Source organism: Nomia melanderi, chromosome 8 (assembly GCF_051020985.1).
Source record: "Nomia melanderi isolate GNS246 chromosome 8, iyNomMela1, whole genome shotgun sequence".
NCBI lineage: Eukaryota > Metazoa > Arthropoda > Insecta > Hymenoptera > Halictidae > Nomia > Nomia melanderi.
In genome coordinates this window covers 1534743-1558333 of record NC_135006.1, presented here as the reverse complement: position 1 = coordinate 1558333, position 23591 = coordinate 1534743, and the positions used below count along the sequence as shown (strand labels likewise).

Below are 23591 nucleotides of genomic sequence, written 5' to 3'. Positions count from 1 at the left end.
TTATTAACGGTTCGTTGCTTGACGCAAGGCGATCGTTGCGTTTCGCCGGTATTTTTTCGATCGCGGCGCTCTCACGATCCTCGGAGCCGGTCTCGTTCCTCCGGCACACATCCGGAACAATTGAAACTGTTGGCGCGTGATACCTAGTACCACGTTTCGCGCGAAAACCGTTGTCAAACAGGGCGGTCGTGATCGACGCGGATCTCGCAGACGTGCGTCACAGTTAATACCGCGCTAACGAGCGTTCCTCCCCTTTTTCATCGCTCGTTTCAATATTACAAAGCGGAAATTCAAGTGAGTGATATTCGGTAGAAAAAAGTTGTAGACTATGTAATTAGTCAGCGAATCTTTCTGGCAAAATGAAATTCTTTTGCCGCAATTTCCAGGTGGATAGTATACTACCTTTACCGTTGGAAACTATTTTAATAGTATTACGTCGCATTTGAAAGGAATATTGAATTTAATTGTACGGTGTGTATTATTGCGTATCTCAAATGTGTATTTGCTGAATTAATTAATTACAAACTCGTTGAAAATTTCAAGGCTTTCCGATATTTTGAGAATGAGAACATTTGCAAAACTGATCTAGAAAATCCAATTGTAAATTCAATTATAAATCTATACGAAGTTTCATGTTTACCATTATTTTCAATATAACAGTACCATATCGTTTCACATTCATTGTTAATTATAAACAAGCTGACATCAAGGTGAAAATGGAATAAACGAAGAAAAGAAATTTTCGGTTTAAACTGTTCGCCTCAAAATGAACAATTTCGATTTCTTTTCTGCGCCCCCCTCAGACATATAATAAAAAATATATGTTCAATCGTCGACTTAGAGGGGCGTTTTCACTCGTTTAAAGTTGTTGTTAGCCGATAAGAAAACATACGTGTCGAATATTTACCTGAGAACTGTCTCACGTAAGTTCCATCAAAATCGGTGTGTACTGGTTGAGAAGGTTCCCTTGTTAGCATAGGAAAGAAGTCGACATTACTTACAGGATGACCTAACAAATGCCTGTCACAGAGTCCCTCGAGCGGACGAAGGAAATTTCCGTGGCGATGCGAATATGATGCACGGAGGCGTTTAAGAATGCGGCCGATGTATGGTACGCCCACGGAGAATCGTAATGTATTCGCGGCGGGTTCGTTGAAATTTGACGGCCGTTAAGAAAACAGTTATCCAACCCTGCTCGCTCCCCCGTTCGTAATATAGGAAACGGAGGAAGAAGCAGCCTGATAACATGAATTTTAATGAGCATAATCCCGTTCGTGGGAGTTATTACTCTATTTATCGAAGGACTCCGTGCAAGTACGGTTAAGGATGCTAATATCTGGCTAAAGATGTTCGTTGACCGACAGGGGGAAAGAGAACGAGAACGAGAACGAGAACGTGAATAGCGAGACAAATCGAAAACCAGAGCGCCCGGAATCCAGGAAAGTTAATAAAGAAACTTTTCATGGCAGAATAATGTCAGGTTTCCGAGGAATAACGCTCGAAGAATTTTGAAATGCTCATTGGATGTTTAAAGTATATGTAAATACAATTTGAACTTTGGGGATATGGAAGATGCTGATGAAAGATCTGTAAAAGCGAGTGACAACATTGAAAAGAACAATCGAATGAATTGATGAATTGAAAGAAACGTGTTGGAGATCGAGCGTATTTTCGTAAATGTGTATTTTATTCATTTATGTATTTTGGGTATAGAATTTTATAAATATTTTCTTGTTAAGAAGTGTTTCATTAGATTATACAGTATCCTTTCAAATTGATAAATTTAATAAAATTCTTTATTAACCAATAATTATTTTATCAAATGTATATTTATTCGTTTTATTAGTTCATTAAATATCAACATTAAGAACTCCGTGAATTGGCTCTTGAATATTTTTGATTCGATATATACTCTCCTTTTACACGCAGCGAAAGTCTGTTGGATTTAATTGTGCGATGTCTGTAGAATAAGCACAGCTGCTTTAATGCACGCTACGAGACCATTAGAGACGCACATTCAGACAAAAAAGATAGCAACGGGTGCGTAAAAAATTCACAACAGTAAAAATGTCATAAACAAAATCAATTAAAGCGAGATACGACGCGAAGAATGCTTAAGCACCTAAGGCAAATGTCCTCGTTCGCGGGCACGACGTTTCTATTGCCTACCGACCAGTCGCCGCTTTCATCTTATCGAAAAACGACAAATAAACATTTAAGCTTGTAATACTTTAGTTTATAATTCACTTGGCCGGCCGTTATGACCAGTATTACGTGCAATTAACGTAAGAGTTTTTAGTTTTTGATTGGGGTACTCGATAGAAGATCAGAACAGGGCAGTAACGTTAACTTGAGGGATAATTATTTTCGTGGCCGCTTATTTCGTATCAAAAGTTTATGATCCTATAAAATTATAAATTGACGAGCAAGAAAAATTCGAACAGCTATTAAATGAAATAAACCCGAACCTTTTTACAGAAGATTTCCATGTAACCGCGATCGTCTTTATCTTATTGTTAGAATGTTATGTCTCGAACAATGGAAACATCGAGGAACGATCGAAGCGATGCATCGAAAGGAAAGGTTCGTTAACAACGAGCACGTCGAACTCGAAGAACCGTCCCAGAGCATTGCTCGTCCGGCGGACAGGTGTGTCCACGTGTAACCTCGGCGCGCACGTGAGGTCAGTATCGGTTGGTGAGTCCGCGCGCGGCAGAACCGGAAACGCGTGTGCGCGCGACCGTCCGACTCTCGATGCGTGTTTCGGTTCCGCAGCATCGTCGCTCGATGCTGAGAGAAAGAACAGAGAAAAACTCGATTTAACATTAGGTTTACGGAACGAACCAACTTGACGCGCGTTGAATTTTGTAAACACTGTTTGGTAAATGTTTACGTCGATTCTGATTGGTGCAATCTTAGGAATTTGTATGCTAATCGCCTGTTTTTGTGATTTTCAAAGTCTAAAAGAAGGAACAGCAGATTTTGTAGGAATAATGGAATAATCTGTACGATAAATTTCTGTGGTAAGTCAAATTTAATGTCACGTAATAACTCGAAAGTAACTTTATCTCTAAATCATTCAAGTAACCCATATGTTTTTTTTAATAGTCCTTAGCTTTCAAACAGTTCGAAGAATTCAAACGCTTATCTCGGGTTGAGCAACTGAATGAAATTCAAATCAGCTCGCAAACACAAAGTAGTAGTACCACTGTAGCATCCAGCAGAAATTTTGGGAAGATAGCATTATACAGTTCGTAGTAAGATGTAGGACGATATGTCAGAATGGATCGTATACAATTCAATAACTGCGCATTCGTTACGTATTAACAAAACGAAAGAAACTTGTGGGACAACCTAATACTTGCACACTTCTAACATTTTTACCTCCACGTCAAAATCCGGACGGCATAACCTTAATACGCATTTAAAAACGAGTTTCCTCGATACTGTGTCAAAGAAACCCAATTTCACACTACGAAATGCATAAGATTAAGACAACAATTATTATGAGAAATGTTCACATTTCAATATTTCTTCCTTTAACATTGAGTATTCCGATTGTCTATTTTTGGACCCCTAATTCCTCAGATCTAAATAAACGAATATTAATTGTTCCAGGAACAATAAAGTAAGCTGTACAGTAAATATCCGTAAACCTAGTGTTAAAAAGTTTGTTCCGATTGCACGAGTAATTCGACGAGTGGCCATTTAGCGGTCAATGCGTTAAGAAGCTGTCCGAGTTCGGTCTCGATTCTGTCCGGCGTCTGCCGTCGTCTCGCCGTCGCTAAATGGTAAACCGTCGGTTACACAATGGCCGTCGTATCAAACCATATTAAACAATAGGTTCGAACGGCGTTTGTGTAGGGGGACCGGAAGCAGAGGAGGAACCGTGCGGGGAGCCGAACAACGGCTCCCTCATTGTCGAGATGCTACGTGTCGCGGATAGTCAGTCAGCCGTCGTGTTCTGGCACATCTGTTGCCGTTAGAGCGCCGGTTCTTCCATTTTTTGTTTCTTCCTTATTCCTCATCTCCTGCCTCTTCCGTTTTTTTTTTCGGCAAAAAAAGTCAAAGCGAAGAGAGATCAGAGACGTCGGTCCCGATCGAAGAACGGTGCTGCCTGTGACCGGAGATCCATAATCTATTTTTCGCGCGCGTTAACACGTTCGCTGACACCGTTTCCAGTTTATTGTTTTTCTCGTTGGCGATGGTATTTATTATTCAGAGTTTTCGTTGAATGCAAGGTGGCCTTTTTTTGTGGGACGTTCCTGCCTGTTCGTTGGGTGATCTTCGTAGAATTAGTCATTGTTCTGCTGATGGATTATATGTAACAATGAATCAAACAATGATCTGAAGTTGGAATGTTTTGGAAATTTTCGAAGTTGTATTGACTATGTATCGAATATTGAATTACTATTATAAAATGGTGACCTCATACATTCTATATATTATGATAGCATTATTAGAGCAAAGAATTTCTTGATAAATAAATTCAAACGATTAAACAGGTTTTTCTCGATTGACAGGCTAAACGAAGCATTACAAAAAAAGGATCGTATATTCCATAAATACGACACCATGTATTTTAATTAATGAAATATGTAAAATTAATTTTACTTTCTTTATTCGAAATACAAGGTAATATAAATATATCAGCAAACCTGTTAACAAAGAATAAGGGCAAGTTAAATGAATCAACATCAGTGATTGTTCGATAAAGACGTTGGCAGTGTGACCATTTATCACCAGTGCCTTAGATTCTCAGTGACATTTCGATCGAGCACAGTGTCCCGGATGATCAAAGGGTGGTAGCTAGGTCGAAGTAATCACTCCTCGTGCTTAATGAAATCGGGCGAGGCAAGGCGGCTGATCAAAATCGTCCTGCTGCGGACCATACTCTGCCGGAGAAAGCGCGAGAAACGGTAAGGATGACGGTTCACGGTACAGCAATGTATAATAGGGCAACCTCATAATAATGTTGGACATGGGAAAATATCGAGGATCAAATTTACGAATTGGAGTATACTCTCATGAACCTATGAACCTTCCACAATTATTACACAATGAACAGGAATTAACTTTTACACGTTAACTGTCATGATGACCTATGACCGGCGCTTCCAAATTAATTGCACAGAATTACAATAACGAACATTTCTAATAACGTAGGCAACTAGTTAATAATGCAGCATAAGAACTATGTTAAATAATTATCTTTTAAGGGTCGATAATATTTTATTTAATTGAATAATGGTCACTCTACGATACAACAAAATATTGACTAAATATAAAAGAAGACGATAGAGCTTCAATCGTTGTATCTCATTAAATAGATATGAAAACATTTTCTACACTTGTTCCTAGAAAACTCAGTATTCCTCCATTTTGATCTCAGAAGCAAGAACTTGCATCAAATAACATCTACATAAACATTCCTTACCAATCTTCAAAAAATTCAATATTCATAAAACGGACGTGTTCAGTAAACCCAGTATCAGAGGTCAATAACAGTTTTCAACGCCACTTACCTTCACCGCAAAAAAATAACCAACACAATAAAAGATTCACAATTCTCTCAGCAGTGAACGTGTTAACACATTGTTGGCCGGTCACGAGTTAACTGTTTCCACTTGCATTAGGCATAATAACCGGTGACATGAGATAGCTTCCGCGTAAAATTGCCGGTCAACAGAGTGCTACCACTGGTTATACGGGACGCGTGAATTTGACGCATATTGAATTTGATAAACGCTATTTGGTAGATGACTGAGTCAATTTTTGTTGACGCAATTACACAAGTATACATCTTAATTGTCTATCTTTCAATCTCCGATGTTTGGGATCGAACGAACATCAATTGTTCTAGGAGCAAATAGAACAAGCTGTTGCTATGGTTAATACTAGATTTATCGAACTCGCCAATTTCACGGACACCGAATGTTTTAAACGTTACTTAGTAACAATTTAAGTTGATCGTGATTCGCGCAATTATGCGAATACGCATTGTAATACTCTAGCTTTGAAGCTGAACTTTCGCGTTTTCAAGAATAACTTATAAATTATTTATTTTTAATAAAACTGGAAGATTAGGTTCATAGTTTGGTACAGAGGACAAGTATTTCTACAGGCATGTCGAAATCTCAGCCGGCCTTACGCGTCATTGATCTTAAACTAAACTTTCTTAAAATTCTAAGCGATGCCTATGCATCTTCTTCGACGGCGTCGATAAGTGCAAGAAAAACGGTTTCTTGTTTAAGCTACCTAATGCCGTTACGCATCAGCGTCGCTATATTCCTAACCTGTGATGCTGCGGCTGAGGTACTAGCAGTTCAAGTCTAATTGCTGCTATGATGCATCAACAGGCCAAAAATCGGCTCCTTCGGAACGAAGCCTAGCCGTACATAAACAATTAACTATTCAAAAGAGAAGAGTTTACGCTACGAACAACAGAATCAAGTGTAGAATAAATGTCCGTAAATCTAACGTTAAAGTGTCAATCGGTCAACGGAATCTCGTTGCATCTTACGGCCGGAAACCGTCGACGGCTGGCGTGGCCCCGGTCGATCGAGTCGCGGCGGCACCGTACTTTCTATCGATCGCAAGAAGATCGAGGTTAACGGTTTTCCGCGATAGCCGAGGGATCGGCCGTGGTGAACCTGAGCGAATCGGGACCGCGCGAGCGCGCTCTAAACTCCGGGATTCGCAGTTTCATCGGTTCACCGAGCCGAGAATGTTAATTGCCCTGGCGCGGCGATACGGCAAACGCGGAGAGTTCATCGGGACCCGCTCGTTTCTTGCCGCGGCGCAATTATGCACGAGAGATAGGCGGTGCTGAATGCCCGGATTTTTTTCGCTCCGGCCGAAACACGAAAACGTTCGCACGATTACACGGCAACGAACGGCGGTGGTCACCTGTGAGGCTTGTTAGTGTAGGGACTAGATTTTTTTTAACGCGTTAAACGTGCAGCTCTTTCCGCTTTGCTTTCCATTCGGACGAGGTGTAAATTAAAAATTGCCTTTGTGCCCGATATGCACGGGAAATATACAAACAAAAGAATATTTTTATACTGTAGAGGAAATATTTGTATTTTGGTTTTAAGGGATTATGAAGGATACGAATAGAGGTTTTTGTAAGTATCATATGATTTATGAAATAGTTCCTTGGGTTTGATATTGTCGGTTAATTAAATCAGACGTTGTACTGGTGTTAACGATACTGGTGACAAGCTTTTTTGTCTGAGGGTTAATTTTCTATAGAACCGAATTCGAAAGATCATTATTTGTAATAATGCTTATAATAATAGCTACGTGATACTTAAGAGTTGCCAGATTCGATACAGAAAAATATTGAAGCGTGTGAGGACTATCTTATTTAAATGAAGCAAATAAATCAGTTATGTTATAGATCAGTAATCAGTAATGTAAACGTAAAATAATTACTATCTTGCCTTGTAATTGTTGATATAGACGAATGGAAGAACAAACGTGGAATGTTATTATTATTTTGTTTACGTTTATAATGACTTATTAATGAAGAAGTTACAGCTTTATAGACTCGTCAGCAATTCATCGAAAGAAGTGAAAGACGATTATTTTGGTTTATACGATTATGTAATTATGAATTGATATGTCGGACTACTATTGAATCGCTACGAATTGAGTCTTCCTCGTCAAAACGTTCCTTTTTATTGAAACTCCTGCCCCCGCAATGCTATTTTCGTTGTTTGTCGCGTACATGAAAGGACGACGGTCCATAAATCTACGTCGAGTTGACCGAAGTCGAGCAAACATCGCGTGTAGCTGGTCTTCCGCCGCGAGTGGTCCGATGAATTGCGGATAATCGTTCGATTAAGGTATTATGCAGTAATTCTGTACTCGACGCCCACGTTGAAAACGAAACGAGACGAGTTGCGTACACGTGATCACTTTCCAACTCTCTCGTTCGATATTCAATAACAGACGAAAGCGGCGCAACAGCGATCCGTGAATTGTTAGATAAATACAAATTCCTACGAATTAATTAATAGAAACAAATTCAATTGAATCCTTTTTATTCATTGTTGATCCATTGCGTTTCACAAATCTTCTCTATAAGAATCTAAATTATATGTAAAATTCTTAAATCCTACTAAATTGTTATTTAAATAATTAAAATATTTACTGATAATTTGCGATTTTAGATAGCAAAATCTATTTCCACCAATACGACGACTTTCGTTTTAAAGAGGGTTAAGGAGTTCCATCAGATTAAAAAGAAAATATGAACTCTACCAAACTTTTTGAAAAATTTCGTTATAATACTGAATCTTAGAAATTATTAATCGCATAAACTACGATCGAAGGTCACGGAATAAAAATCAACAACGGTATTTTTAAATGAATAAATCAGGTTTCGTTACATAACGGATTACCAAATTTTTCATCTTGAAACGAAGGTTGCTTGCCACTGGTTTCGAGAGGAAAAAATCGCCGAGAACGATAAATAGGAATTAAGGCTCGATCGATCTCCGTCGCGATTTCCGACGGGCGTCTACCGCTTTCGACGAACGCGAATGTGTTTATTATGTAAGGGGCGAAAAACAAGAGAGATGGAAGAAATTACACGACCGTTATGTAACTGGATTACAGCACCACGTGGATTTGTGAAACGCGGCGATGGGGAAACGAGGATAGAATCTGTCGTGTAACGTTACGTGGTCGCCGATAATGTTAAATGAACGCCAATCTCTGATTATAAAATGCATTTTGCGCCACGTGAAACACAGTTTCCTAGAAAACTGGCTGGCGGAACTTCAATTTGTAACCCAAATATTGGATCACCAGCGTCGACGCGGTTGAATATCTACAATTCACACTACCGTTCGCAATTGTTCGCACGTAATCAACGTTTTATCAGTCTTCCGCATGGCGTCGCAATAAGATATTGTTGGAAATTTGTATAATAGTAATTAACAGTTATCTATTCACTTTATTCATATGGTCATTATTTTTTTATAAATACTATTGATATGATAATTACTTCTTTATAGATATGATTGATGTTTAGTGTATACAATCGTAATACAGAGTTAAAATACTAACCAATTCAATGTATTGTTATTTTAATTTTGATTTTCTCTGTCAGACTGAAATATGTATTCAAGTATTTGTGGAAGATACCGTAGATCTGCCAATGAAATTTTTTGAAACTTCTTGCATCCGATTTTTTTCAATTTCTTTAAATTTCATTGTACTTTTAATAAATTATTTTTGTTCCAAGTAGATGGATGATTTTTATTTTATTTTTGATTGTTCGTAGTAGACGTTTCCGAGAAATAGTGAAATAGAAAGTAGAATAGTTTTATGATACGCTTTGCCTGAAAATGATGAAACTATTAACGCACAATAATAGATTTCATCTCGTTCAGCTTTCATGCAGTTTGTTGATAAAAACGATGATTTACATGAGTAATCGCATGCAAATTAATTATTTTACTTCATGCAGATTAAGAGTTTCGGTTTCGTACTACTCGGTTACGCGAAAATTTCATTCTTTTATTGCCGATTGCGTTATCAGGATGGTAGTGAAAAAATCGTTTGAGATTTCAGTGAATTTCTTTATTTTCCATTGTGCATTGTTTACGAATGTTGTAAACACGTAAAGTACGCAATATGATAATGATACTCGAAATCCTTGTCTGATAACGGACGCTTTGTTTACTAAACGAAATAAAACTTCAAAAATCATTTAACACGAGGAATGTTACCATTTTATGGGCAAACATCTAACAAAGTAAAACCAATTTACTCCGAACTCAACATTATACTTCAAAAATAAACAAATTTTTCTTCTGATATTAGTACACATTAGGTTTAACCTTTCAAATTTCTCACAATATCTGCAGTACGTCATAGGAAAACTTTAAACTGAAAGATTATGAAGAAATGTCTGAAAGATGAATGTTAAGGAATTTTAAACTACGCCGTTGCCTTCAATAAACAATTTCCGCCTTCAATAGCGTTTACAATTTGTCGATAATACCTGTGGTCGAGCAATATTCGCTTCCATGTAATCTCCGTAATATTGTCGGCGAGGAAAACGCCCACGTCGAGATTAATCGTACCGCGGCGCGTCAGGTGAAATCAACAGCGTGATGCAATCGATCATCTTATCAGGAAACGTGTTTTAAAATTATCGGTCGCTCTTCGTATCTGGGGAATCTTCGCGCGGCGAGCGAACGTCGGCTGTCAAACGTACGAAGTAAATATTTGGGGGAATTATCGGCAATCCCTTACACCCTGTTTACCATGGCTGGTTCGTTCGTTTTAATTATGAACTGATTAAATCGCGTATAACAGTATTCTAGGCTTGGTTGCATCGCAGCGAGTATCTGGTAGCATTCATTAAAAGAATCGAGGAATAATGAAAAATATCATTCAATACTCTATACGTTCGAAAGAGTTGAAGAAATTAAGGTCAGATTTATCTTCGATCGAAATGAACCTCAGATTCTCAAAAATATTAACACTAAAACTACCGAGCATTTAATACAATTAATAGGCAATCAATATAAAAACTATAACAATAGATTATTTTCAGTTTCGTCAGACATTTATTATCGTACTGAAATGAAACTATTTATTTTCAAAATCATTTCGAACATTCAATGCTTTGAGATATCAATAATTGCGAAACAAAAAGATCGAAACCAGTCGTTTTGACTGGTACGGTAGTTCTGGTGTAAATAAAGTATATTTACATAGTGAACAATATTAACCTTTTGCACTCGAGAGGCGACTCACAGGCACCATTTGGCATAGAACAATTATAAAATTATCTATTCAATATCGAACTTTAATATAGTGCAATTAGATATGAAATAGTTCTATCTCTTCATTAGTATATTATTTCTGTTTAACACCATAAAAAATTTCACTGGCATTCCATTAGAAAATGATGAATATACGAAGCAGAAAAACTTTTTAGTGCAACGGGTTAAAAAAATAGAATACCAAAATCAATCTACTATTATCTGAAGTAAGCAAAAACCGAAACAATGGTTAATGACTTTATTAAATGCTCGAGGGGAGGAATAAATGAATAATGATTTAGGTAAGTTACTTAAATTAGAAATGATTAATTTATGGGCAGCAGCTCAATAAAAAGAACTCCTGTGGATATTACACAACCTAAAATTATTAAAAGAAGCTTCAATTGCACAAACTGTTTAAAGAAGTCAGTCAAGAAATCTTGTTTCCGTGCATAAACGATGAAGTGTCATTCTACACGTGCCAATCTTGAGAAACCGATATCAGCGACGACGAAATCGCCTGAAATTCAAAACGAATTAAACACGAATGAAGAGACTTTGGCGAGATCCACGCAAATCCATGTAACTGAAGTCGGTCCCGTGAAAGGTTGATGGACCACGTAACAATCGCTTTCGAAGTTACGTCACTGCGGCTCGCGGGTTCTCGATTTCGACGAATGAGGACGATCGGCTCGACGACGATTTCAGCAATCTCAATTTCGCCTCTAACAACGTTTTTATATACTTGTATGTATAAGGTGAACAAAGATAAGTCGAAAGAAGGAAACAAAATGAAACCGTGACGAAGATTTCAAGCAAGAATTAACAAATGTAAATATCGTTCTAGTATCTAGAAAGGTAAACATAAAATGAAAATGGAATTCTTCCTTAGTAAATTATTAGAGGTAAAGCTGTCATAGCGCTGTCCTGAATGAAATCGTAGTACAAACCGTTAAATGTTCCTTTAGTGTTTAATTACAAATATTCTTTACAAACACAAACAACTCATTGATTCATCGAGAAACTCCTACTATCTATACAAATATATTCAATCTCAATTTTCCAAAAACGAAGCGTCAAGGGAGCCAATGTTTCCTTTCTCACTTAGAATATACCAAGATAAACCGAATCACAGGGTGTTTCGAATCGAAACAGCAATCTAACCCACACCTGTAGTCTCACAAATTATATTTCCCTTTCTTTATTCCTCATTTGCAAAGGAAGAAAACAATCTTTTTAATTATTAGCCACTGACGTTCAACTATTTTCATTTCCGTACCAACGAGCAGTAACTGATCCGATTCACATCGGTCTGCCCTATTTTCGCGTATAGAATCAGCTATCGTCTGCTTGCGTCATGATTCACGAAACACCCTGTATATATTTCCTGTGGCTCGTCGTGTCGCGTCGCATCGCCTCGCGTTCGCAAAACGCACGGTCGAAATCCAGTGAAAGTACACATTAATTGGTAAACAGTGGTGCTCAACACGGTCTGCCCGAGGAAATGGCCGCAGCCGTCGGGGCCCGGCCAGAAATCTCCTACCATCGGCGGAGGCTCGTGTGCATAACGTCGAGTTTCCCCGGCAACCAGTCCACTGTCACTTTCAAACCGGCAGCCCGACACAAAGGAACGAAGCACCGGCGCAACGCGGCATCATGCCCACGAAAATGGTCCACTGGAAGCCAGCGTAAAGGAAACCACGGACACCGCTGACGATCCTCGAGCTTTCGCGAGCTGTTCGAGCCGAACAATCCACCGAGATCCGTTCTCTTCGACTCCGAAGCCCTTTAAAAGCGTTCTTCCTAAAGAAGCTATTGGCTAAACATTGTAAAGAGTCGCGCGAAGATCAAAATATCGAGAGGACTGTTGAACTTCAGAGATGAAGTTGAATTCAAGGAGTGGCAGCAAGCTGATCTTTATTTCCGATACTTTGGGATCTTATGACGATTGACATTTATTTTGGAGAATCTCGTGGGGAGTATCGAGGAATAGTGGCCATTTTGTGAAGTGTCGATGAAAACGTTGTTGATTTGATTGTTGGTTCTTGAAGACTTCGAGAAGTTTTTGGAGGGAAGCAGTGAAGAGTAAGTTCAGTGGCATTTTGTGATGTTTGGAAGACTGAACGCTAGGAGAGATTCGGTGTGACTTTTGGAAAGTGTCTTGAAGAGTTTCAGCGGTAGATTCTGAAGAAGGTACTTCGTCGCAGTTGACATATTTTGGAGAGTTTGAGATTTAAACGGCGTTTGGAAAGTATATTGAAAGGTGGTTGAAAATCGCGAAAGAATTATTTGACACTGCGATCCGCTGCGCAGCCACTGCCATCTTCAAATAAATTAGCTGACGTCATCAAATTCAGCAGGGCCTTAATAGAGCATTGGATGCGCGAAGAATCTTAACTCGACTCTCGCGAAGCCTCCAGAAGAATAATAACAAGAATATCAAGCTGAGGCCAGAGGTCTTCCGAGGCCGAATAAATCATAAAAAACTCGTACAAAATTACCTTGTTTTTTCTAAACTGAATCCGCATTAAAGAATTACGTCATTAAACCTATTAATAGGTTTCCCATTAATTCCTAGTGTTACGTGAAGCCGGGAGGTCAACGCAAACACGAAACTCAAGAAAGCTGTTATAAAGTTGCGATAGAAACTCGGTAAATCTATCAGTAGGTTACAGTGAATGTTAATGGACACTGAAAAATCACCGTAGTTCGCCTTCACAACAAGTTTCGATTTCTTCGAGCGGTTGTAATCGGTTTTGTTCAGTTTCTAATTACATTTCATCGAACTAGCGTGGGTGAGAGGGACCAAGGATGAAAAATCGATCGAAAAATTGATAAATTAATGTTGTAAGCAACGAACTTCGATCTTTTAGGAAGCTTGATAAATCAAAGTGAATATTGAAGTCGTAAATCACGAGATTAAAGTCGATAATTAGAGAAGTAGAGAATAATTTCTATAAAGGAAAATCAGTTTACGGAGAAGTAAACTCTCGTAAACTAGTAAGTTCTTGTCGATAACTAAAAGATCAAAGAGCAATCTCAGCGAAGGTGCTTCATTAATCCAAGTGACAGTTGGGTCGAGACAACGAAACGTGACCGACCGGTAGTGTATTACAATCTAGACGTCCAAGAACCACGTGCCATTCGTGCTCAGGTGAAATAACACGATAACGCATTGGGGACCCGGCGCTGCACGTTCCCGGAAACTGTTGCTCGTTAATGCTACGCTGATTGAGCAATTCAACCGTTCGTTCCAGTATTACCGCCGTCGCTTGGTTCGTACGACCAGCCGCTAGAAATTGGCGGGAAAACCTCTTACCGCGATCGAACACGACGATCAAACGACGATCAAAACGGATCAGTGCGTGTGTCGAGTAATCAACATCCATTGAACTGTTGCGTGTGGTTTATAGAATCTGTAATACAGAATAGTCGTTGTTTCCTTCGAGTTTCTTCTTTCTCGTCGACAAACAGAGAATTGTTGAATCGTTGGAAATAGGGAGAGATAGATTGAAAACAATTTTGCGTGTGCCGAATAATAAACATCGATCGAATCATTAGATGCAGTCTTGAGAGTCTGTGAAATTGAACAAAAAACTGTTGTTTTTCTAATTTTCGTCTTAATCATTGAGAAAAAGAGGATTATTGGGGAGCCATTGAAAGAAAGAAGGTGATTAAAAGTAATTTTGCGAAAGGGGATATTGAGCCGACATGGTGCAAGGAAAAGCGGGCGTTTTTCCGGTTAATTAGCTGACTGCGTGATGAATTGTGCGTTGCTCTGCGGAAGTCAGTGTTCATTTTTCCATCCGTGACGCAGTTATTGCGTTGCGCGCGCCCGGCAGCCCGCGAAAGGAAGATCGAGGTGAATGAGGCGGACGTTCGGTGGATCGAGAGTGAAAACCGTGCCGCAATGTTGGCGGTCGTGTCGAGCATCATCTCCACTTTGTTGCTGGAGGGCGAAAAGGTGGTCACGGCACAGGAGAAGTACAACATGGCGACGTTCATGGTTCTGTTCCTATTGATCACCATTGAGGTGGTAGTCGTCAAAGTGGTTACGTCCGACATGGAGAGGGACGAGGACAGCCACTCCGGTCTGAGGGCTGCTGCAACTTTCTTCGACCGCGAGGATTGATCCTGGATCGTCTTCATCATTGGTGTTACAGCTAGCTGTGTTTTTGTAGTTCGTTTCATGAAAGGACTTTTAAATATTCGCGAAGTCAATTAGATTTTCATTCAATTTTTATTTAAGATTTGGTCATGGATGTTGAATTTTTCAAAGAGTGATATGTAGTTTTAATTATTCTGTGTTACATAATAATCCTTTGAATAGGAGAATTGATCCTAGATTGTTCTGTATTGGAGTTTAAACTAGCTGTGTTTTTGTCATTCGTTTCGTCAAAAAACTTTTAAATATTTGCGAAATTATTTAGATTTTGTTTAATTTCCATTTAAGATTTTGACGTGAATTTTTAATTTTTCGAAGAGTGATATGAATTCTTCATTATTCTGTGTTATATAATAACTCTTTTACTAAGAAGAATCGTCCTGGATCGTTCTATTCGCATGCGAACTAGCTATGTTCTATATATTTTTGTATTTTGTTTCGTGTAAGAACTTATAATTGTTGGAAAAAATTCTAAACTAGCGTCTATTCGACTATGCTCTTTCTGTAAAAGGATTAACATTTTCTTATGGTATAAAAGAATACGTGAATTATTCTAAATTTCGCTTAACTGCTGTTTACATGATCGTTTCAGATTAAAAACATCTGGTCCTTTCAAATGAACCTAAATTTTATTCAAATTCACTTGCACGAATTCGAGATCGAGATCGAGATCGAACTCGAGCAGACCGAAATTCTTTTCAATGCTAACGTTTCCGAAGCGTGACGAGAGAATGAAAGTGAAATACGTTTCGGCTCGCAAAATAAGGGATACCGACACGTGTAATTGCTCCGCTTGGAATAATTAAAGGCTCGCTGCGTTGAAACACTTAGGTAACACCGCGAGCAAAGTCAATCGAGTCGAACAAACACCTCAACATGTTACGTCTCTAATTATTAAATGATCAAACGTGACGCAGCATTTTTTATGAATCATTTTGGGCTGCAAAAATTAGAATTTCACAAACTTATAAAAAATAATTTTACACACGTTCTTAAAAGAAAAGAACAGAACGCTTTCTAAACGTTTGAATTTCAATTTTTTCTAATTAAGCAAATATGTTTGAATAATTGATTGTGCGTAATATTACACATATTTATTTTCAATAAAATATCAATTTCATCGAGAAATCTCCTTATTTGTTGCCAAAAGTGTTCCATAAAGAGGGATTCGTTTATATGTCGATGTTTTTAGTTTTCTAAGAATAAACCGACGTGATCCAATTAATCGAAAGTGAGAATCGATCCAGCGTGACTCGAGAATACGCAACAATGCTATCTGACATGGATGTGTACCGTGAAACGCGTGGAATGGCGAGGAAAGCAGGCCGAAACGCACGCAAAGCGTGCACAAGACAGTAGGAAACATCGAGGAGAAAACGGATCTCGTCTTTCTGGTTCTCGGTTTACGATCGTGCTCGGTGCCGCGGAGCTACTAAACGCGTAATCCGTCGGGCCCGCATGAATAATTAATCGGCGAGCGAAACCGGGAACAATGAACAAAAGTCGACGTGTCAAGGATGATAGTTGGAGGCGGCGTTTCGCAAGTGCAGCGGAAGTAAAGGGTGTCGTTGACGCTCGCGCGAGCGAATTGATCGCGCCGTATCATTTTGATCCTTGGAACATTTCATTTAAATCATTTCAAACAAGGAAACGTAAAGATCATTGAATTCGAATTACGTTTGAAGCAGTTAATATTAAGCTTTAACATTAAGTTTGACAGTCAATGGAATCACGATTAGAAAATATTCGAAGCAATTGTCCTTTCGGGTTTCTGCAGAAATTGATACAAAATGACTTTCGTTCGTTCCACTCTCGCCAATAATCTTCGATTATAAATACACAAATCGATTTGAAATCAAATTTTGAACACCGTATATTATTTCCAGCTACTTTCCTTTGGGTCCAATGATTTTCTCGTTTGAAGATGGAAAAGAAATGAAATATAAGTTGAAGATTACACTTTTATTTTTATAAAATGCTTCAATGTTATGTGGTTAACTATTGAAATAAGAATGGACAAACGAGAAACCTTGCAAGCGACCTTAAGAAAGTATTGATGTTACATTGAATGTATATGATTGCTTAGTGCTTGAATTCGATGGATTACCGGCTGAGCATGAAAACGCATCTTCTTGATAGAAGCGCGTTTCGTAATCGAGCGGTCCAGGAAAGTTGGCTAGATTTGATACAAGAAAGCATTTCGAAAGTGTATTTATTTAAACCCGTTATTGCGCAACGCAGCCACGTTGCACGGCTCGCGGTTACAGGCAGAAGTTGTAACGCGTGTAGCTTAACCGTTTCAGTTTCGATACGGGACGCGACTGCGCGGCGTTGCGTACTATGCAATTAACCTGCTAGCTGTGTTGCCCTATTTTAAAATCGTGTACCCGAATTATGACGCAATAATGAAAAGACGAAGAACATGTTCGTCGAATGCAGGCTGTACCGCTGCTGTTGAATTGGATAAAATTGTAACGAAATGATATACTGTGTTTTGCTCTTACGAAATCAATTGTTTTTTTATTTGAACTTGTTGACAGTGAATGGTAATTACACACGACGTCTAATGACGTCTATGCTTAATGTAAGATAAAAACATTATTATTGTTTCCTCGCGATGAGTTCAGTCGTCGCACACAGCTGACGGGTTAACGAATTTTGTGGATTTTTGTAAATATTTGGAAAATTAGAGAAACTGTGGCTTTAAGATGATTTATTAATAAAATTCATTTATTCGATCGTTGTGTTTCTTCCTTCACATTGTGTTCCTTAATTATCCTCGCCGCGTAATGGAATCAATAATTTTCAAAATACAATTTACAACTATAAATGTTCAATGAAAGAAAATAAAACACGATTACTTAACACTAATGAGTAGACACCGTAGTCGTCTATGAATGATTCATAAGGACGCATGAGTCACGCTTACCTCCCAATCACAGTGTCATCGCCGCCACAGTGCATTGTATCCCACATTGCAGAAAGTCCGGGAGCTCGAAGGAGGAGAGGCAGCGGATCCCAGTCGATGAAAATCGTTGCGCCTGCTGTCTGAAGCCGTTCATCCTCGTCCGCGGTGTCCGTTGCGGCGATTGCTTCGCGAGATCCTGCAGGAGCGGCTGTTGTCGTTGGGACTCGACCGACAAATCCTGGCGTTGCATCTTCTGTCGCCAGCACAGGTTCATCATTAACTGTATCACTAATTAACACGTGGATCGGCGGATCAATAACATTTTAACGATAATTCTCTCACCGGATTCGAAAACGAATGTTTACGATAATTTACTAGATGAACCAAATCGAGATCTATTGGTTTACATTCGATTTTATACGGATTTTCGTTTAATTAGTGAATTAAGTTACAACTGCACATATTACAATTTTAAATGATCGAAAATTCATTATTTATGAAGTCTATCACCTGTATGATCATTAATTTGCTGAAAAAGAAAAAAACTCATTCGTTATGAATCCACATGTTTCACATGAATCCATATGTTCATCTCGAAAATTAAACATGTTAATAGAAGAGATTACGTTTGATTTCGATTTAAATTACACGACAGTGCATCTGAATCAGTTTAAATCATCTCTCGGTGAAGTCGTTTCAATATTCCAGAACCAGACGAATCGGACATCAAATGTCTTTTAGAATTTGTGAGATCGAGGTCTCCATGTTCGCGTACGTCTATGTATTTTACTGATTCTAAAAGTTAGTCATGGCTAGGCCGCGGTTCCGGTTCGACTAATTTTGATATTAACGAAATATAGGCAATGAACTCCCAGTAATGACTTACCGAATAATAATCCACGCGTAACTGTACACTAAAACGTTACTTAATTATCGCCAGAAAATATTCTAACGGTTCTTTAATGAGAAATACTTTGCCAGGCACTGGTTAAATAAAACCGGGCTCACGGCTGACAGCGGACCGATCGACGAGAGGGATCTACACCGATACTTCAATACGGCCAAATCACGGGTCTACGTTGCAGGTTTGTGTCGAGATATCTTTACACGATTTTGTCTCGCGTTCTATTTTCCGATCGGTACTCCCGCGGACTCGCGACTCATTAACGATGGCAAAACAGTCGTCGCTAATTGTCATGCTTCTTCCATTAGTGGTTTACCATTCCCGTATTAATGGAGCATTTAGTAGGAAAGGCTTACGTCTAACCTGTCATGACGTGAGAGGTAAGAAGTAAGACTCAATCGAATAATGAAAGAGCAGATACATAAAATGTCCCAGATTCTCTCTGCAAAACGGTGCTACGTTAGTCTTAAGATAAGAGTAATTCGTGGAATAGTTTATAAAGAATTTAGTATTTTAAAGAATGCAGTTGCCTCGGTTAACGAGTCAACGAAAGAAATAGAGACCTTGAAAAATTTGAAATTTCTGTCTCTTAACGTATTCGACGAATACTGGCATATTAGAATCTTTTTGGTAATCTTCATTTAATAGTGAGTGGACAATAATAATCAATAAAGTAGGCAACCATTATTAATGTAATTGCAGTACGTAAGTCTCATAAATTCTCGGGTCGACTCTACCAACAGATTGAACCACTTCGTTTAACATTAAATTCGTAAGCTTTTAATATACAATTTATTGTTTCTCGAAAACTGAATCTTTGTTTGTACAACATATAAACAGAAAGTACAGCGTCACAGCCAGAGGATTAAGATGTATACCTATTCCTGTAATTGCATTACTCACAATTAACGTAAACTTTAACGTAATGACGTTTACAAAAAAGAACATCGAATTAACGTCGAGTTAACGACGAGTAAGGCACAGGATCGTTCGAACAAAGGAAAAAATGGTAGGTGGATAGTTTGCGGGATCGAAGTAGCAGCGAGGGGACGAAAATATCCGTCGCGCCGTGGAAATCAATCGAGAGCGGCGGCGATCCGCGATCCCTTATAAATAATGCAGCCTCGAACGCGGTGTAGGGTTGAAGCATTCCTACGAGTTCCTCTCTAATGCGGTCCCGCCGGCAAGAAACGACGGGGAAACCGTTGTCCCGGTCCCCGGGCGGACGGGAACGGGCCCCGAGGACGACACCCGGTCAATTGTTCGTCCCCACGGACGAATTGATTTGCAGGTGGGAGTCCGTGGGCGCGGTGAACGATCGACGGATCGATGCACGCTGCGCATACAACTGAACGGAATTAATTGCATCGCTAGCCGCGGAACATTCGAATGAGTTTTCATAGTCCAGCCGCGCGGTGCACCGAAGAACCTCGTGTTGTTTGGAATTTTTCACCTCTTGGCTGCGCGATCACGAATATACTCGTCGTGAAGGAATAGTAATTTTTAGGGGAAATGACAAGTATTTTCGTCACTAAGAAATAGCAATATTATTGATGTTTCGAAAAAAGACTAGTGTTCTTTTTTGTGTTTATGATGTTAATTGTGTTTTGGATCTTAAATATTACTTTTTTAATGATCTTTGATGTTCATTTATTTCAGTCTGATAAAAAGTAATGAGCCATGATAGAATGAAATGTATGTGCATGTTGATAGAAGATCGGCTGATCTTACAATTACACGTGTGATTTAATTATAAACTATTTATGTGCAATAACTGTACCGTATGACGAACGGGACTTGGTAAAGTGTATTACAAGATTTTTTTCAATTAAATGAAGCAGAAGAATCTAGTTGAACTTCGTCGAGATTCTACATCGCGTTTTAGACATTCCACTACAGTATTCTACTACAATAGAACTCGCAATCTATAGATAAGCGATCTACGGAACTTATCTTTCAAACCTGAATAACGAGTTTTTCTATAATCAATATCGGTCGTTCGTATTGTTCGATCCTTATCTTTATATAATTCAGTGAACACAAGGCTCTTAGATCGCTAATCCCATTATCAAGTTAGTAACTGGCACGTCGGGATTAAAATTCCGAAGAGAACTGCAATCACATCGAGACTTATGAAATTTCTTTCTAAAAAACGAAAAGAACTCCACATATAATAACTAGCACATCTTGCATTTGTGGAAAAATTCGAAAGTGCACAATTGGAATGCACACAATACAAAAAACTATACAAAATATCCAGAACCTAGCGCTCAGAATATCTATTAGAAACAACTACCTTCTCTCATAATTCTACTTTCCGAATTATATTTTCAAAACGTCAAATCAGCATAAGAATCTACAATCTAATAATTAAATTTATAAATCCCATTCGAAAACATGAAACACACCAAACCGGATTTGAAAATATCAAAAAATTTCTTACATAATACTTCAACGCAATAAATGTATATAATACATACAATATAACATATGTATATAACATAATACTCAAACGCAGTAAAACTAATCCTTTGAAAAATACTTTTTACCATATCATAAACAAAGTATCTCCAGAATTGGTCGCTAAAATGAGTGACCAGAGTTTCTCCAACCCGACGAACCTTTTAAACGAAGTTTAAACGACATTTGATGCTTGCGAGAATCCGTGACACGCTCTGTCTGAAAAAAGGAGGGAAAGAAACGCGGAAAATGAGATTAACCCGGAGACGACGACGGGCTGAGAAAGTCGCGGGTGAAATGTTAATTGACGTTGATTCCATTTTGCCCGGGCTCCTCTCGAGCCCATTGTGGCGCGCCGGAGGAGGACGGTCGTCCTTGTTCCTCGGCAGAAAAGTCGTGTAACGGAAGAGCAACAATAAGAACGGCCCCGCGAAATGTCTCACGCTGGATTCCCCGTAATGCTCATTGTTCGCCGCGCAACCTACGATCTTTCCCCGTGAATCGTATCAGGCCGTTTGATCGGGAACGAGCGGTTCCAGTGTTTTCTTCGGACCGACGAAAAATCGTCGCGTCGCAACCGGATGTCAACCTCCTAGGTCTTTGCGAGACACGATAATTCGCGTTTAGATGAGTCACCGTATGGGTAAAACCATATTAAACGTTATCAGTTGCGAATTTTATCGATCAGAACGCGATAATCGCTTAGAATTTGTGTTTAGGCACTTTGTGGAAGTTGAAAGCTTATGTATGGAATCTGTTTTCGAAGGAATTATTTTCTGATATTTTGATTGTTATAAATTCTATTAATCGTATGTTTATAGCGGGATATCGAAAATTTGAAGTTATTACGGTAATCCCTAGAAATGAATACTTAGAAATGAATACCTAGAAATACCTTTCAAAAATGTCACACTAAACCTTTAATTACTTGAATGATCCCTGATCCCTTCGAAATTCCCATCAATCACTCCGTTGTTTCACACTTTACTCCTGCAATTACTCGATGTTTCATCCGAAAGTATTAATCGCATCAGAATGTAGTGTCGAGCGAACGTAAAAACTGGAATTAGAGAAAGAAATTGTGTGGCGGATATTAATTCCTCGGCCTACAAGAAAGTGGCGAATGAAAATTTTACTGCTCGAGAAAATTCAATTAAGGAAAGGATCAATTAAGGTCTAGGATCCTGACGATCCAGAAGGCGGTGAGACTAATCCGATGGAATCCTCCTTCTTTGTGCTTGAGGCGTACACCAGGTTTCCACGTTTGCTAACTGCGGCCTATTCCAAGGATCGGTACTGGCCAAACATGGTCAGACGGCGTCGTGTCCCGGACACTTTTGTCTCTGCTTCTTCGTTTTTCGCGCGCCGAAAGATGCGCGCTCGTTATTTCTTCTAGGAAACGAGTGGGGATCGCGGAGCGATTCGCATTCCGGCCGGTTGCATTTCTCCAAACCAGATTCCACGGCTGGACGCGAAATAATAAAATACAAGGGGGATCTTTTCGTGAAACAAAAAATCGATTTCGTTCCATTCTTCGATGGAGTCCGCGGTGGATTATTACGTATACATAATACACCGGCGCGTAAACGCTAAATTAAGGACGGATTCAATATTCCATCGGAACTAGGGGAAACATTTATTAAAATAGTAAGCGCAAGGCTAACTGTTTATTCGCTGAAGGGTAGTTTGAAGTACCACTTTCGTTAAAGTACTCGTATAAATCGGATACGCATCGATTTCACTTGGAAAATTATATTAATTTAATTTAAAGTACTCTGTAGAAATTTATGGGCTAATTATTTGAAAAGAGAATTCCGAGGAATAATAAGAATTGTAGGAAAGATTTATACGTCAGCTGTTGATTCTCTTGAACCCTGTCTCTAATAACATATACGGATCCAAACGCCCGTAGCGATTAAATTGAATTAGTAGTAAAGTTGGATGCATAAAATGAATGAAATTTCTATTCAAAGTACTTGGGATTACGAGTAATAGTTAAATAGTTGAATACTTTTCGTGTAATGGCAGCACTTAAATTGAATAATACGTATCTATTAAAATTTCCATTAATTCGTATCTCACACTGCACGTTAATACGTCAAATCATTCAAAACTTTCTTAAAAAAGCGTGTGGATCTTTTCAACAAATTTTAAATAGATTATTCTACTTCGTTTGGCAGTTCTTGCGTTAAACGGTATTATTACTAGTCCAAGTCTTATTACTAGTCCGAGTTTTACTTACGACTATTTGGCAACTTCTCTATATCATAAATTACGCTCTGATTCCGCTGTCATTCGCCAAAAGAAAACTTCAATAATAATAACGCAATTCAATTGATTAATTAGTCACTATATTTTGTTCATTCT

At 38.7% G+C, this 23591-nt stretch overlaps 1 protein-coding gene across 6 annotated transcripts in view; it reads left to right on the top strand.

Moving 5' to 3' along the window:
* The window catches only part of LOC116426488 (Myosin-7a binding protein), a 70113-nt gene that overhangs the window by 10955 nt on the left and 35567 nt on the right, over window positions 1–23591 (top strand). For 4 of the 6 annotated variants that reach the window (XM_031975479.2, XM_031975480.2, XM_076370035.1 and 1 more), the window contains exons 3-4: window positions 17934–18128; window positions 18842–18945. The exons of 1 other annotated variant lie outside the window; for it this stretch is intronic. In XM_031975479.2, the coding sequence (XP_031831339.1) occupies window positions 17934–18128; window positions 18842–18945 (299 nt within the window). Of the gene's footprint in view, window positions 1–3945; window positions 4208–4635; window positions 4920–17933; window positions 18129–18841; window positions 18946–23591 lie in introns of those variants that run through there. One more of the 6 variants, XM_031975483.2, reaches the window with a different exon arrangement.